At 34.5% G+C, this 18,432-nt stretch overlaps 1 protein-coding gene across 1 annotated transcript in view; it reads left to right on the top strand.

Annotated features, from left to right (window-relative positions):
• Positions 1-18,432, top strand: part of ADAM7 (ADAM metallopeptidase domain 7) — an 81,673-nt gene that overhangs the window by 28,527 nt on the left and 34,714 nt on the right. Inside the window, exons 5-9 of the mRNA XM_032855902.1 lie at positions 666-742; positions 1,669-1,861; positions 4,172-4,225; positions 7,661-7,732; positions 17,092-17,261. Of these exons, the coding sequence (XP_032711793.1) occupies positions 666-742; positions 1,669-1,861; positions 4,172-4,225; positions 7,661-7,732; positions 17,092-17,261 (566 nt within the window). The remainder of the gene's footprint in view (positions 1-665; positions 743-1,668; positions 1,862-4,171; positions 4,226-7,660; positions 7,733-17,091; positions 17,262-18,432) is intronic.

The following is an 18,432-nucleotide window of genomic DNA, read 5'->3' as shown; positions in this document are numbered from 1 at the left end:
GAAATGGAAGAAAACTGAATAACGTTCTTTTATGAGAGGGGTCGTTCTTGGCCTATGAGGGTCTGAGGTTGCATGGGAAGTGCCACACATAGGCAGGATTTGAATGGATGGATATAATGGAAAAGATGATCGCTTGACAGAACCTCTGTAGGCAGAGCATGAAGTAGGGAGTGACAAGGATACCAACCTGACTGAAACACATCCACAGGAGAGAAGGGCTTGAGGAAGCCTGGTTGGGGAGTGAGACCTAATTCTGGCAATCATCAAAAACATTGGCATGATCTCATAGGCAAGTGGAGGAAAACTATAATAACAACCCAAGAATGGTAGTTTGGTAGGAATTTTAGGGTGGATTAAAGGAGAAATATTTATAGGGAAAATGGTCACACTTCTGAGGCTGGATTCGTCAACTAATAAGCTGCTAAATTTGTGAGGGAAGAATGCATATACTGTTTAACACAATGTAATCATGCAATTAAAAGGATTCCAAAAGAGTTTCAAAATTTTACAAATGACAGGATGCAATGAATGAAAACATGAATAAGTATGTATACAAATTGTGACAATGAAATGCTAATATATTGTGAACATGAAATATGTATATGTTAATATTTATGTAATATGAGTATATGTATTTATATCAATAGCCTCTTTGTCTATTTTAGGATCACTGCTTTTACCAAGGATCCATCATGCATGAATTTGATTCTGCTGCCAGTATCAGCACGTGTAATGGTCTGAGGTATTACACAAGTATCTCTTTTGTTTTTCAGTTTCCTTAATGGATTTTCAGAGGCATTTGCTTCTCATCTTTCCAACAACCCTATAAATAAAAAAATTAATGGGAAAAAGCTACTTTTTTTTTTCGCCCTGAGTATCTATTCTAGCCATTGTTTATATTCATTTTTGACAAAAAGATGTCTAATGCACAGCCGTAAGCAAGACAAGTTTTTCAGTATATGATCAAGGGATTCAGAGTTACAAGACCGCTGGGAATCATCTAGTCTGTCCTCTCATGTTAGAGACACTGAAATCAGAGACTTGCCTCTGAACATCCAATTTGCTGGTGATAGAATTTAAACCAAAAACCAGGCTTCCTGGCTTCTAGTCCTGTGAATTCTCACCACACATTTCATACCTTTTTAATAATCAGGAGTTAGAGTCCTTAGAAATTGAAGTTAGAAGTAAAGACTATTTTAGTTCTCTGTAGATCTTGGACTTAAGAGTAAAGGAGGAAATGTAGGGTAGAGGATAGAAGAACAAGAAAATTCCACCTTCATGTATGTACACTTTACGTGAATAGATCCCAATATATTCAAGAATAAGAAAACTTTAATGGCAAAATTTCCAGATAATAGTTATTTTACTGTCATATATTTTCTCTACAACTAATGCATGACGGACATAAAAAATTCACAAAATGTTTGCTAGACCTCTGAGACTTCAAAGTAAAGACTGAACTGTTAAGTTTCTGAAAATCTAGATGAGTTGACTCTTACAAAATTTACTAATTAAAGGCCTGACTGCATGCTCATGAGGACTTGGTCTCTATATAACTTCCATTATTAAGTAGGCAAGTCAATAAAATGGAAAAGAAGAATATTGTGAGAAATATAGAGGTAAAATTGAATAGATTTTGAACATATATCACATTCTCATTTTCCACAGGGGATTCTTCAGGGTGTATGACCAAAGATACCTCATTGAACCAGTGAAATATTCAGATGAGGGACAACATTTGGTGTTCAGGTATAATCCAAGGATGCAGTATGCTGCCAATTATTCTTGTACAGAATTCAATTTTACCAGGACAAATGATTCAAAGGATGATATTAAAATCATGGAAGACCTCAAAATAAAAGTAAGTGCTTTATTTTTAAATCATCTTAATGCCAGGGAAAATGTCTCTTATTTCTTTTTTTTTTATTTCAAAACAAAAAGATGAGCCCAATTAATGAAGAATATGTGTTACCTGAGTCTGACTCTTGTTTGAAAACTAAAATGTCAAACATTTTTTTAAGATTTTTTTTTTAATTAATTTGACAGAGATCACAAGTAGGCAGAGGCATGCAGCGAGTCGGGGGAGGGGGAGCGGGACAGGCTCCCCGCTGAGCAGAGAGCCCGATGTAGGGCTCAATCCCAGGACCCTGGGATCATGACCTGAGCCGAAGGCAGAGGCTTAACCCACTGAGCCACCCAGGCACCCCACAAACATTTTTTTTTTAATCAACATAGAAAATGTTCATTCCAGGGCACCTGGGTGGCTCAGTTGGTTAAGTATCTGCCTTCAGATCAGGTCATGATCCCAGAGACCTGGCATCGATCCCTGCATCAGGCTCCCTGCTCAAGAGGGAGTCTTCCTTTTCCTCTCCCTCTGTCCCTTCCCCTGCTTGTGCTCATGCCTCTCTCTCTCTCAAATAAGTAAATAAAATCTTTAAAAAAATGAAAAAGAAAATATTCATTTTCTACAGTAAATCTAAGTTTGTCCCATCAATTTTAAGGAAAGGGAATATTTACAACTGTACGTATAGATTTATAGCATTAGGGTTATAAGTTGTTGGAAAGAATGAAATTTACAATGTCTCGAAAACTCTCCTTTCCCTCATCTTCACTGCCTTTTTTTTTTTTGGTTGGGGAAGAGGTTGATGATAAGTCAGGGTCTCCTCCTTTCATCAGTCCAAATATTCTAATTGTTAATTATTAAAGATAAGTAAGTAACAGCAACTTCAATTTCTGGTGGGATGACTGCACAATGAGAGTCCTCTGTGTTTTAGCCTTTCCTGTACAACTAGTTCATATCACCTCAAATCCCCACTAGGTTTTAGCCTTTAAGATCCATGAATACCCATATTCACATATCCATGGTCCAGATTGTATCGGAAAATTATTAGATCCTTAACAGATGTTTCTGATTGATTCAATCAACTAATATATAATTATTTAGTACACACACAAAACAACTTAGCTAAATCTTTGTACAATATGCCTCTGGTTTATACTCAGATAATATGCATGCACCTCAATGCATAACACTAAGAGTTGAAAACAGAATTTTCCAGTATTGGTTATTTATAAAACAAAGGTCTAAAATTAGCAACTTTTATACATTTCTTTGGAAATGATACTACTGCAAAGTATGAGATTGGGAGATAGGAGAGGAGTAGAAGGAATAAAGTCAGTCCTATTAACCAGTTAGTCCTATGTTTTGCTTGCCGCTATTGATAAGTCCTTTTTATATGAGCTTACATAATATTTAATTTATAAATGAAAAAAATTAAAAATTAAAAACTATGTTCATTATTCCTTATTTATAACTATTCATTTGCTTAGAGTATAACTAACACACATTGTTACATTAGTCTCAAGTATACACAACATCTCCATACATCATGCACACTCAAGTGTAGCTACCATCTGTCACCATACAATGCTACCACAATGCCATTGACTATATTTCCTATGCTATGCCTTTTATTCCATGACTTATTTATTCCATAACTAGAAGCCTGTGTCTTCCACTCCCCTTCACCCATTTTGCCCATCCTTACACCCCCCCACCTGGTAACCACCAGTTTGTTCTCTGTATTTATAGGTCTGATTCTAGTTTTTGTTTGTTTATTCATTTGTTTTGAATTTTAGATTCCATATGTGTGTGAGATCATATACTATTTGTCTTCCTCAGCCTGACTTATTTCACTTACCACAACACCTTCCAGATCTACTCATACTGTTGCAAATGACAAGATTCCATCCTTTTATATGGCTGCATAATATGCCTGTGTGTGTGTGTGTGTGTGTGTGTGTGTGTACTATATTTTCTTTATCCTTTCATCTACCAATAGACATTTAGGTTGCTACCTTATCTTGGTTATTATAAATAATGCTGCAATAAATATAACTTTTATTTTACCTGAAAGACTAAACAAAAAAGGGAAGGATATTCAAATATAGAATATTGTTGCAGGTTTACTAAAACCTGATACACAGGTGCATATGTTTTAAGAATATATTGGGTTTTACTTAGATAAATTCCTGGAATTATTAGTTATACTTCTGTACCTCACCTTTCCATATCAATTATATTAACATTTTTTACCATAAAAATTTTAACTTAAAACATTAAAGTGAGGAACATTAACCATATTTCATTAAATTTTTCATAAATTTCCAGAATGTCCATAAAGAAAAGTATGTTGAACTGTTCATTGTTGCTGATTATAATGTGGTAAGTTTTCAGATGAACATTTCCTTTTCATTCATGCTTATAAAACTAGTTGTGATTCTAAATAGTTGTGATTCTTAAAAAGAGGAAAAAAGTATTTTAATCAGAATTCTATTTGGGCTCAATGTTGTTTTTAGCTTCCCAAACAGATTTATATAAGAGGTGATAAGGTCCTTTGGCAGTATAGCTGACTAAGCCAAACTAGAATTCTCCTCCCTATTATGAACATGTGGATATGATGAGCAACGTATACAAAATTGAAAATATGTGTACAATCTGTAGTTTACCTGAGGAAAACACACACACACATGCACACCCACATGCACATGCACATACAGGAAATCTCCAAGTCCTACAAAGGAGAAGAGAACCTCTGTCAGAACAGTAAGTAAAATTCAAAGGCTTGGTGACATGTAATATATAGAACATATTGCATAATGCCCAGAGCCATAAAGAGCTGCCCCATCTCTGAAAAGGGAACTGGAGAATCTCTTTCCAATGAAACTGCAAAGAGAAAGGGAATGTTCTGTCTGTCCTTAACAATGGGTAGGAAACATTATGCATGAGAAAGTAGAAATCTGAAACTTGTGTCGTGCAATGATATAAAGCATGATATATTTTTCTTTAGATACAGAAATGCCAAGCAAAGTTTTCAACATAAAAACTGATTGAAAACTTGATAAACTGTTAAAGCTCAATACTGTTAAAGCAACTGTTAATGCCCTAAAGAGACATTTTCATAATCCAAGAGAAAAGTAATTACGTGAGGAAGAGTCCACCAACATAATGGAAAGGAGGATAAGCTCTCCAAGGACTGAAAATTATCCACTTATATCTCAGATTATACACCTAACAATAAAATAGGAAAAGATATGCAACAAGAAATAACAGAGTTACAGGGAGAGTAGGGTTTTTTTCATTTCCCTCTACTGGGAATGTTGGATATTTTTTCTTCAAAAGTGAGAATAAGATAGATTTGTTTTCATGGTCGATAAATTTACTTTTGACAGATTAACTGAAATTTTTAGCCACCACAATAAGACAAAATATATGAGATCTATATTAATTTTTTAAAAAGACACATTTTTTCAATTTTTTAAACAAGGAGAAACTACAGCTATCAATTTAAAAAAGTGGTAAAACTTAGGCACTAGATAGGCTTACATTAAAAAGTTTATGAGAACATGTTAACTCACCTTTAAAAGAGTGCTAAAATAAGCTTTCTTTATAATAATTTATTAGTAAGAAATAAGAACAATGAATTAAATTTAGTATTTACTCCAGAAGCCAGGTAAAGCTTTGCTTGATATGATTTGGGGGGCATTATCTGGACTTTTACATACATAGATCTTACATATGTTCCCTTAATAATGTCTTTAAATTTTTAAGTGGTGGTTTTTAGAGAAGTTCCTATAGTAAATCATCTATTGTCAATTAAAAAATAGTTAATGAGTGTCTAATATGCTAGATTCTGAGTATTAGCTATATATATATCTACTTATCTGAGTAATATATGCACACATACATACATGTATATGTTAGCTGCATAAAAGGGCAACAGAAAGAACAATGTAGACTTAGTGTATTCTGGTAAGATAAAATAGAAAAACAAAGACAACTTTTAGAAAATATTTCCAGAGATTTACATAGCTTGAAGACAGTATGATGAATTTTAAGCAGCTAAATAGAGAAAGGATATGGATGTATACACCCAGACATTGAAAGTTGAAAGAATAAGCAGAACTCAAGTGTCTATACACTGGGGAAGACTAGCCATATAATAAAGACTTGTCAAGATGAGCATAACATCTAGCATGGAGGACAAGGGGAGATGGAGAGGAGAAGGGAGTTGAGGGAAATTGGAAGGGGAGGTGAACCACGAGAGACTATGGACTCTGAAAAACAATCTGAGGGTTTTGAAGGGGCAGGGGGTGGGAGGTTGGGGGAACCAGGTGGTGGGTATTAGAGAGGGCACGGATTGCATGGAGCACTGGGTGTGGTGCAAAAACAATGAATACTGTTATGCTGAAAAGAAATAAAAAAAAACTTTATATGTATAGAAATAAAATTCTATAATATAAGAATTACAAAAACAACAACAACAACAACAAAAAAAGAATGCAAAACCCCATTCCCCTTTCTCTCCCTTATCCCCATGGATGAATATCACTAAATGATATAGTACCCTACCTCTGTGATCTCTAAGATAGGCTCAGAATCTTTCTCAACTGTGTATTTCAGGTGAGCACTACCAATTGGTCACCAAGAATCCTGGTGTGAAACTATATTTGCCATCTAGAATTTAAGGAGATGGTGGAAAAAAAGAAACTTCTGTACAATAAAACACGAAGAGTGATAGGTATTAGCAACTAAAGTGATAAGAAATTTCTTGAAAGACAGAATGTTCAATGGTAAAGGTAGACAAGATGACCAGGAAGATGAGGAAAAGGTGTTCAACAGATTGGATAAGTAGGAGGATATTTATATTCCTGTCAAGAATAGTTTTAATGGGCTAGAGACAGGTAAACCAATGAGTAGTAGGTTGAGAAATGAATGGTAAATGAGAAGTGAAGAGAGTCTAATGTTGAATCTTTGAGGTATTTAGATTTTTGAGATAACAGGAGAACAAAAGAGCAAATAACTGGAGGATAATTGTAGGATTCAGAAAAGCCATGTCTCTTTTACTTTTTATTATGAAACAAGCTTGATCATTTGCATTTATCTCTACAAGATACTTTTGTTATTTTTATAAAGTCTATTTTATCAGGTCTAAATTGATCATCTTAAGAGCAAGGTCCTGATGGCACAAATGGAAAATCCATTTGTTAAAAGGGAAAAAAAGACAATACGCCAGAGTAGGGAAATCCACTTTGTCTTCTCAGCCTTTCCCTAGAGAGAAGGGAGAGACACAATTTCCTTCTCCATCACATCTCTGGCTCTAGGGTGGTCCTTGATTACATTCAATGTATACATGGTTGTGACAACCATGAACATAGAAGATCTGATAAAGTGTTGCTTTATTTGCAATATAATGGTTTCTGTGGAGCTTTAATAAGTTTTCTTTCATCAGCATGATAAATATGGACTAAAGAACACTTATCAGTTGGTTTAATATGTCAATGTACTGTAATATATTGTAATGTGAAAAGGGGATAAGGTAATGAAGAAAACCTTAAAGTAGTGCAAAACTGAAGCATGTCCTTAGAAATGCTGTATCTATTTTTTAAAATTTTATATCAAATTACTATTATCAATATACTATTATTTTATATCAAAAATATAATTCTGTATAATTTGTCCAGATTTTTAGCTGACCAGAAAGAATGCCAAAAAGTTTTTTTTTCCCTTGGAAATATCTCATAGTGAGTGAAGTATTTTGTTGAGTTTTTATTCATCTCCTATTATTAATGAATGTTAACCTGATGTTTTATTTTCCAGTATCACAGGAATAATCATCCTCATAGTAAACTGAGGAACAGAATTTGGGGAATGGCCAATTTTGTCAACATGGTAAGATCTGATACAGTTTGAATGAAGCTAAAAATGCAAATGGAAGAATTACTTTTAAGATAGATAGCTGCTGGATCTTGTGGTAATTTCAATATTAAGACAGTCCAAAGTACAGAAATTCGCCATGTGGACTAATTAGCCAAAATCCAATTAAAAATTCACAGCAATAAATGAACCACAGAACTGAGGTTTGGTTTTCTAAGTAAATGACATTTAATATTTAAGGAGGTTTCAAATAATGGTTACTAATCACAAAATTTATAAAAATTTATTAAAAATTTATAAAGACTTGACTATTTACCATGCATAAATCAAATCCACTAATACATTTAAAATCACTGTTCCATAATCTAGCATTGTTGAAGAACTTGTTTCTGCTTCACCGTGAGCTTCAGGCCTTTATCAAGGGTGCCTGCTCAATGGTCCTCACTCACATTCTTATCTCTTCTTCAGTAGTAATCTACTCTTGTTTGTTACTCAGTGATTGCTAGCCTAGTTATGGGACCTGGAGTATTTTGTTGCCCTGATCTATCCTGTTTTATGAAAGTTCTGTCATGAATGGGTCTTTGGGTAGATTATTCTCACTGTGTTCTTCCTTCATTGGTAGGAGACATTGAATGTTCTGGCCTTAGGATAGCTTCCTGCCTCTCCTCCAGGGCCAGAGGTTGTTTTTTTGTTTTGTTTTGTTTTGCTTTTGCTTTCCCTTCTTTCAGCAACAATCAGTTTTCACTTGAGTTCTGGGAGCATTAAAAAAAAAAATGCCCCGCTCTCAACAATTGATATGTCATCTAGACAGATGATCAATAAACAGTGGTTTTGAACAACACTATAAACAAAATGAAGCCAACAGGTATATACAGAGTATTCCACCCAAGAGAAACAGAATACACCATTTATTCTCAAGAGCAGAAGGAATATTTCATAGTATATGTTATATAGACCACAAAACAAATCACAACAAATTCAAAAAGATGGAAATTATATCAAGTACAATGACAGCAAGAATACTGGAAAATTTATAAATATGTGGAAATTAAAGAACACATTCCCAAACAACAAATGGATCAAGGAATAAATGAAAGGTAAAATCAAAAAAATATCTTGATACTAACAAAAATGGAAACAAAACATATCAAAAGTTAGGAGATGCAGCAAAAGCAGTTCCAGGAGGAAAGTTTATGGTTGTAAATGCGTACATACATCAATTTAAAAAAAAATAGCAAGTAAACAACTAACGTTATACCTTAAGGAACAACAAAAAGAAAAATAAACTAAGCCACAGTTAGTATAAGGAAAGAAGTAATAATGAGATTGGAACAGAAAAAAAAAAAATTTGCTGAAGGCCATATAGAAGCTTAATGCTTTTGTATCTCCGGAGAACAAGAGTCTGGTAGATTTAAAGATGTTCCCAAAGCAACAGTTTCTCCCATCCTTCAGGCCTGTATCACCAAGGGAGCTTATCTCCAATCTCCCACTCTGTTCTCCATGGTATCATGCACATCCAGAATGGGAGACTGGAGATAACCTCCCTTTGTAAAATTCCTTATGTCTGTGTCTTTCAGAAGGTCCTACACTCTCATTTTATCCCACACTTACCCTTTAACAGTTCCTTACAAATGTCTGGTGAATTCCTCTTTTGTTTTATATAATGATCAACATCTCTTTTTCTCATGCTTTGCCACTGGGAGATGCTCTAGTACCATTTCTCCCCAAAGGAGGCGCTCTTTCCTTAGATTTCAAGCTACTATTGGCCCTGTTACCTCAGCTAACTTACGGTTTGATACGATACAACTTTGTAGATTCTCTGGCTTTTTCTTTTTGTCAGGGTAGCAAAAACATTCTTTCCAACTTTACACATCTTAGCCAGAAGTAAAATTCTCTGAACTTTACATTTGTGTCTATGGAAATTAAAAATCCTCCCCATATTATTCTAAAAAGTAGGAACAATGTGGAGTGGAATGATTATATCTCATAGTCATCTCTGTTTTCTCCTGTTTCTTTTTATTGATTGATTGATTGATAAAAGTTTTCGTAAGTTTATTCATGACTTGAGTCTGATCCTATTTTTCCAATAATTCTTGCAGTGTTTGTAACCATCTTTCTTCCTATCAAGGTTTTTAGGCATTTTTTCCTGTTTTATTGGGACATATAATGGACATACACTGCTGTGTAAGTATAAGGCATACAGCATAATGGTTTGATTTACATAAATTGTGAAATGATTACCACAGTAGGTTCAGCTAACATCTATCTTCTCAAATAGATACTATGAAAAGAAAAACCCAAAAGAATATAGAAAAAATAATTCCCCTTGTGATGAAAATTCTCAATATCAACTCTTATTAACAACTTTCCTACCCATCATACAGTACTGTTAGCTGTAGTCATCAGTTGTATATCTCTAGTAATTATTTATCTTATCACTGGAAGTTTGTACCTTTTGACCACCTTCCTCCAATTTCCCCCTCTCCACACTCAATCTGTGGTAACCACAAGTCTGATAATTTTTCCTATGAATTTGTTTTTTAAAAATTCCATATATAAGTGAGATCATATAGTGTTTGTCTTTATCTGTCTGACTTATTTCACTTAATGTAATATCCTCTAGGGTAATCTATGTTATCAAAAATGGTAGGATATCCTTGATTTTTTATGGCCAAATAATATTCCATCATATATATCTACTACAACTTCTTCCATTCATCCATTAATGGACACCTTGGCTGTATTCATGGTTTAATTATGTAATGATGCTTGCATAAATATAGGAGTGTAGATATCTTTTTGAATTAGTGCTTTTATTTCATTTGATATGTTCCCAGAAGTGGAATTGCTGGATCATATAAATAGTTCTTTTTAAAAATTTTTGAAGATCTTCCATATTTTTTTTCATAGTGGCTTTACCAATTTACAGTCCCACCAACAGTGCACAAGGGTTCTCTTTTCTCTACATCCATACCAGCATTTGTTGTCTTTTGTCTTTTTAGTGATGGCCATTCTAACAAGCAGAGATGATGTCTTATTGTGATTTTAATTCACATTATCTTAATGACTAGTGATGTTGAAAATCTTATCATGCACTTGTTGGCCTTTCATGTATCTTTTTTGAAGAAATGTCTATTCAGTTACTTTACCCATTTTTTAATTTGAATGTTTTTTTGCCATTGAGTTAATGAGTTGTTTATGTATATTGGATATTAACCCCTTATCAGATAATGGCTTGTGAATATTTTTCCCTATTCCATAAGTTCTCTTTACACTTTTTTTTTAAAGATTTTATTTATTTATGACAGAGAGAGAGAGAGGGAGAGCGATCACAGGCAAACAGAATGGCAGGCAGAGGCAGAGGGAGAAGCCAGCTCCCTGCAGAGCAAGGAGCCCGAAGTGGGACTCGATCCCAGGACACTGGGATCATGACCTGAGCCGAAGGCAGCTGCTTAACCAACTGAGCCACCCAGGCGTCCCTCTTTACACTTTTTTATTGGCTTCTTTTGCTATGCAGAAGTTTTTGTTTGATGCAATCCCACTTGATTGTTTCTTATTTTATTGCTTGTGCTTTAGACATCATATCCAAATGTTCATTACCAAGGCCCATGTCAAGGAACTTTATTTCTATGTTTTCTTCTAGGATTTTATGGTAAAACTCAGTTTAACTCTTCATTCCACTTTGATCCATTTTTCACTTATTCTCATCAAGGGTATTAGCCTGCAGTATTATTTTCTAATAATACTCTTTCCTGGTTCTGATATCAGGGTAATCCTGACCTTGTAAAATTAGTTTAGGAATGTTTGCTCCTCTTTGAGTTTTTTTGGGAAGGTTTGAGAATGATTGATAGCAATTCCTTAAATGTTTGGTATAATTCACCAGTAAATCTATCTGGTCCTGTACTTTTCCTTATCATTAGGATATTGTGGATCACTGATTCAATCTCCTTACTAGTAATTGGTTTGTTCAGACCTGACCTTAAGACAAATGAAAATGGAAACACACATGAGTCTTTTATTTATTTCCTCTTTAATTTTTTCTTTGATCCATTGATTGTTCAGGAGAGTGTTATATAGTTTCCATGTGTTCATGAATTTTCCAGTTTTCATCTTGTTCCTGGTTTCTAGTTTCATGCCGTTATGTTCAGAAAAGATACTTGGTATGATTTTTTTTATCATTTTTGAATTTGCTAATACTTGTTTTAAAACCTAACATATGGCCTACTCTAAAAAAATATTCTATGTATAAATAAGAATATGTATTCTGCTATTGTTGGGTAGAAAGTTCTATACATTTGTTAGGTCCTTTGGGTCTAGAGTATTGTTCAAATGCACTGTTTATTTATTGATTTTCTGTCTGGATGATCTATCCATTGTTTGGGGTAAAGTATTACTTTTTTTTAAATTTCTCCTTTCAGTTCTCTAGTTTTTGATTTGTATATTTGTGCTTTCCAGTATTGGGTGCATAAATATTTACAGTTAAGTCTTCTTGATGTATTGACACTTTTATCATTATGTAATGATCTCTGTCTCTTTTTACCATTTTTCGTTTAAAATCTATTTTGATATATGTATAATTACCCTTGCTTTTTTGGTGGGGAGGAATGGGGTTATCATTTGGTAGAAATGATTTTTTCCATCCCTTTACTTTCAGTCTATGTGTGTCTTTAGGGTTTACATATTTTTTGTATGCTTTGCATTGTTAGATTTTGCTTTTTTAATCCCTTCACCCACCCTGTGTCTTTTGATTGGATGGTTTAATTTGTTCACATTTAAAGTAATTATTGGTAGGTAAAGACTTACTATTGCCATTTTCTGAATTGTTTTCTGGTTGTTTTACAGATCCATTGTTCCCTATTTCTTATCCTGCTCTCCTTTTTTTTTTTTTTTGTATTTTGATGTCTCTGATATTGGTATTCTTTGACTTCTTTATTGTATTCCTTCATCTAATTACCAGAAAATTTTCCCTTGAAGTTATCATGAGGTTTACATAAAATATCAAACTTATCAGATCCTAATTTAAACTGATAACAATTTTTAACTTTAATAGAATTCATATATTTGACATTTCCTTTTCTCCTTACTATTGCATTATTACATGCAGTTAAAATTTTACATTATTTACATTTTTTTACATTATTGCAGTTAAAATTTAGATTCCTTAATATTTTATAACTAATAACATTGTACATATTGTATTTATGGGTTTTTTCCCTATGTTCATCTTTTTAAAGGATTTTATTTATTTATTTGACAGAGAGAGAGATGACAAGTAGGCAGAGAGGCAGGCAGAGAGAGAAAGAAAAGCAGGCTCCCTGCTGAGCAGAGAGCCTGATGCAGGGCTCCATCCCAGAACCCTGAGATCATGACCTGAACCTAAGGCAGAGGTTTAACTCACTGAGCCACCCAGGCGCCCCACTATGTTCATTTTTGAACTTTTAAATTAGAGTTGTGAGTTATACACCACTATTACCAAATTGCAGAATCTAATGATCACTATATATTTACCATTACAAGTGAGATTAATGTTACCATTTTGTGTTTTTTTAATGATGTTAATGAGCAATTTTTACTTCTATTCAAAGAGGGGATTTAACATTTCTCCTAAGGCAGGTCTAGTGGTAATGAACTCCCTTCCTCAGCTTTTGGTTGTTCAAGAAAATTTTTATCTCTCTTTCATTTCTGAAGGACAGCTTTACCAGCCATTGTATGCTTGGTTGGCAGTTATTTTGATATTACATTATCTCTTTGCCTAAAAAGTTTCTGTTGAGAAATCTGTCTATAGGGTGAAGGGATTAAAAAAGCAAAATCCAACAATCTCTTATATGTAATGCCTCTCTTTTCTCTGCTGCTCTTAAAATTCTTTCATCTTTGATTTTTGACAATTTAATTACAATGTATCTTAATGTAGCACTATTAGGTTTAATCTATTTGTCTTTCAGACTTCATGGATCTAGATGTCTATTTCTTTCCCCAAGTTCAGGAAGTTTTTAGCCATTATTGCTTTAAATATACTTTCTGTCACTTTCTTTTTCTCTTCTCCTTCTAGAATCCTCATGGTATTTTTACACTGTGTCTCATAATTCCAGTAGGCTTTCTTCACTCTTTTTCATTCTTTTTTTCATTTTGCACCTCTCACTGGGTAATGTCTACTGTCTAATTCTTTCTCCCACATGGTCAAACTTCTCTTTTTGTTCATGAATTATTTTCCCAATTTTATTTAGTTGCCTGTGTTTTCTTATAGTCTGCTAAACTTCCTTAGAGGATTATTCAAAATGGTGTCCCTGACAGTTTATAGACCTATGTTTTTTTATGGTCGGTTATTGGAGCTTTATCAGTTTCCTTTCGTGGAGTCAAATTTACCTAATTTTTCATGATCCTTGATTATGAATTAGATTCTCTGCCCTTGTGCAGTGGGAGAAGCAGCTCTAAAACTGGAATATATCTTTGTTGTCTTAAGCTGAACTGCACCCCAAGGTCCCCAGCCAAACAGCATAGCTGGCTCTGGTCTGCAAATTATGGGTGATGTCTGCCTTTCTCTTGTGCCTTTCTTGAATTTTCTGGGCTGCACAGCTTTCAGCGTGTGGGACAAACACCCACTCTTCACAGTGCGTGGGTTATGTCTCATCTTCCTTGCCTGGGTGGCTACTCTAGGCAACTCTCAATTTCCCAAACCAGGCTCTCCAGTTAGAAGGGACCAGAATCTACCCTCAGTCTTGGCTAAAATTTAGCCCCCCCTGCCTCTGTGTATCTCAGAAAGCCTTCACCCTGGAATAGGTTTCTCCCTAGTCTATCTGGACATAGAGTATTCCTGTTAAATATTTCATTGGCCAAATAGCATAAAGCTGAGAAGCAATTACTATTAATTTATATGGGAATGTTTTTGAGCCAAAAAACAAACAAACAAACAAAAAACACAAAAAAAAAAAACAACACAACTTCTCTTAGGCTTTTCTGGTACCTTGGAACACATCTTCCTAACAAATGCACAAAAGAAACTGAGATAAAGTACTGATGCTCACAGACACACTTCAAAGCTACAGTGGCTTGGTGCTTGACAGTGTCACCTACCTGGGGTGACACTACAATGGCTCTACAATGGCTCACCACAAAGCAAACATTGAGCATTACTTTTGCTTTTTGCCCTCTCTCATAAAAGCAAAAATTCTCTTCAGATTTCTTTTGTTCAGTGAAAACGGATTCTAATGTTGGCCTTTTGTGAAAGCAAATGGAATAACACAAACTGAAAAATTAAGGAATAACTGTATTGGCTTTTTTCTGAGAGTAACCAGCTATATTCACTCAACTCTTGGCTCAAGCCACCATTGGTTCACACAGCTTTCAGGAATGTCATTATCTCTTCTGGTCAGATAGAACCAGAAGACTCTCCCCACAATGGGTGGGGCTATATCTCAGTTCTCTTGCCTGTACTACTCTGTCTTCAATCAGAAAGGACCAGGAGCTACACTGGGCTTTGTGTGTGAATTAATCCCCCTACCTGTGTGTAGCATGGAAGGGCTCATGCCTGGTAATGGCTTTGCTCTGAGAGTGATCTGCTGTGCTCCTCTGCCTCTCAGCCCAAGCTCCATTTATCCTGTTTCCTATATTTTGTAATTGTCTTTATCACTACCCTAACACTGATACAAATATAAGACTCAGTCTTTCTCTTTGGGTTCCCATCACCAAAGTAAGTATAAATACAAAACTGGTGCAAATTACTGAACTTTTACTGAAGATATTCAGTTTAGATTGGGAAGTCATACCAATCCTTTATCCTCCACAGTGCCCACACTCATTATTTTAGTTCATCCTCTCTCATTTACTTTCACAATGTCTTTACCCCTTTATCTCAGAAAGTTCAGTTTTTTCTCTACTGTGAAGAGTGAACCAGCTCTTCACAATCTCCCAAATATGTATATACAAACCCTTCCAAGCATTCCATAGATGCAGCATGGTTTTATTTTATAGAGTATGTTTTCACTAGAAGAGAGAACATTCATAGGATGATAAATGATAACTATTGTTTCCATTTGTACTTTCTCCAGTTTTATGGACCTAAAGCCCACCCATGAATGGTAGAGACTCCAAGGAGACCAGGTTAAAACAAATATATTGTTCTGTGGTACCTGACATATAAGGTCTATTACATGCTAAGGTCAGGGTTAAAAGGAATGGACATTACAGGCTCCAGTATGGATTTGAGATCATGATTTAACTAAAGGTCTAACTTCATGATTCTTTAAAGGAAACCTAGTTCTCAGGTTTATGAAATGACTTTGTTGGGTTATTATGTTGACACATGAAATTCAATATATGCATATTATGCAGGTTAAGAAAAGTAGAAAATTAACACAATGTTATTATAGCCATGATGTATCACACTTCTTAATAACTGATTGCATCCTCTACTATTATTGTGTGAATGACCTCATCATTTCTGACCTTAACTCAGTGTTCATTCATTCTTTCAACCCACTTTGTACTGACTGTTAGGAATTATAAAATTTATATAACATCTTTTGCCTCAAAATCTTCATATAATATTTGCTTCAACTCTGTCTTCTTTTGTCCTGGCATCAAGGTATCTACCAAGTCAGTGTTTACAAAACGGGAATGAAGTGAGAAGGTTTACGAGCTATAGCTATTTGTGCCTGTTTTGAGCTATCTCCAAAAAGATTTCTCAGACAGCAAAGTAGTTCTAAAAGTACAACAAAATATGGCAGCTAGGCTATTGGTTTATTTTTTAAGATTTTATTTATTTATTTGACAAAGAGAGACTACAAGTAGACAGAGAGGCAGGCAGAGAGAGAGGGAAGCAGGTTCCCTGCTGAGCAGAGAGCCCAATGCGGGACTCGATCCCAGGACCCTGAGATCATGACCTGAGCCGAAGGCAGCGGCTTAACCCACTGAGCCACCCAGGTGCCCTAGGCTATTGGTTTTTGAAAACCAATATCAACATTCTAATCTGCCATAGAACCAACTAATGACTAAAATAGATAAATAAAGAACATTCATCCCTCTGCGTGCCACTACTAATAAATTCACATCTTCTGGTCAGTTATAATCTGAGTTTTACTAAATTATTTATGCTAGACACATCTTGAGCCCAGTGTCTGTAAGGTTCATCATATTCAAAGAAAATCAAATATTTTTTAAGTTAAATTTTTGTGTTGGTTATGGCAATTTGCCCAGTATTCTGGGCAAGTTACACTATATTCTGTTTCAGTATAACCATTTGTAAAATAAGACCTGCATTTTTTGTTTATGTACCTCACATGTTAAAATTACTTTTTTTTTATTATAGAGGAATATAATAATGGTAAAGGATCCTTCTGTAGCTTGAGTCTATGAAAATTTATTTCTCCTTTGAACAGATTTATAAAACCTTGGACATTCATGTGACATTGGTTGGCCTTGAAATGTGGACAAATGGAGATAAAATAGACATAGATTCAAATATAGAAAATACCTTATTACGTTTTTCAACTTGGCAAGAAATAATCCTGAAAAAGAGGAAAAATTTTGATCATGCTATATTACTCAGGTATGTAAGTGCTCTATTTTCCTGCATACTTTAGGTGAATTATAAATAGATAATAAATAAACAAACAAATGAACAGCAACAAACTACTTTTTAAAACAATTTATTTTTGCATAGTATATACAGTGACAAAATGTTATGTCCAGCTATACATAAAATTTCCAAATCAACTTTTAAATAATCTTTCTTTCTAATGTTGATTAACACTAGAAAGTAAACATATGATACATTTACATTTCTGCTCAGGTTTTAAAATGTCACTGGATGAGAATGTACTTTTAGAATCAATTTACTTAACCAGCATCTAGCACTAACACCCTTAATTCTTCCATGCTGTGCCATTCCAATACTCCCTAAAACCTGTATTACTAGGAAAGCACCTTACTCTCTGGAAATTTTCCCTCAGTAAAGTGTCCCTATCCAATGAATAGTGCTTCAAGAGCATCTTCTCTACTATTCATGAGGGTGGATAACTAAACTGCCACAGCTTTAATATTCCTAGTAAATAAAGTTTTGGATTTATCTACAATATTAGGTCATTCCTAAGAAAGAGGGCCCATTTTGATCATTTTTCTAATTCAAAGTAGCTACCACACTACTCAGCCTATTAGGAAATGATAAATAATTGCGCAGCTGAACTGACCTTAACTTTGTGTTAACCATTGTCCTGTTATCCTAATAAAAGTATGAAAGCACAACTTTGGAGTAATTGAGCTTTTGAGCATTTCTTCTGGTGCCCTTATGGCGATTATATAACAATGTTACCCACCTTACCTACTTCATCTTCCTGTAATAGTGGTGCTTCTCCTATGGTCTGCAAACATGGCCTACAAATGTGCTTCTTAACATTATCTAAATGTTAACTTTCAATTTGAACTCAGAACTGTGAACCTTCCAAAGCCTACAGCTGGAAGTCAGGTCCAGCTCTCTGGCAGATTGATGAGAGTGAACCACACCTCTAAAGTAATATCACTTCTGATTTTTATCACTGAGATGGCCCACAGCACTTATCCCCAGGGAGATACTTGAACCTATCACCATAGCATTCATTGTGCACGAGATTAACCTCTTTGCCTATTTCTTGGACCTGTGTTTTAAAATAATAAATTAGTCTGGAAATATCACATGGTTATAAGCAAAAACCTTTTTACTTTCATGAACGTCTCTTATTCTG

The sequence above is a fragment of the Lontra canadensis genome, unplaced genomic scaffold, assembly GCF_010015895.1.
Source record: "Lontra canadensis isolate GAN:19392208 unplaced genomic scaffold, GSC_riverotter_1.0 scaffold10, whole genome shotgun sequence".
NCBI classification, from domain to species: Eukaryota; Metazoa; Chordata; class Mammalia; order Carnivora; family Mustelidae; genus Lontra; species Lontra canadensis.
Note: the sequence above shows the minus strand (reverse complement) of the source record. Positions and strands in the feature narration are given on the sequence as shown.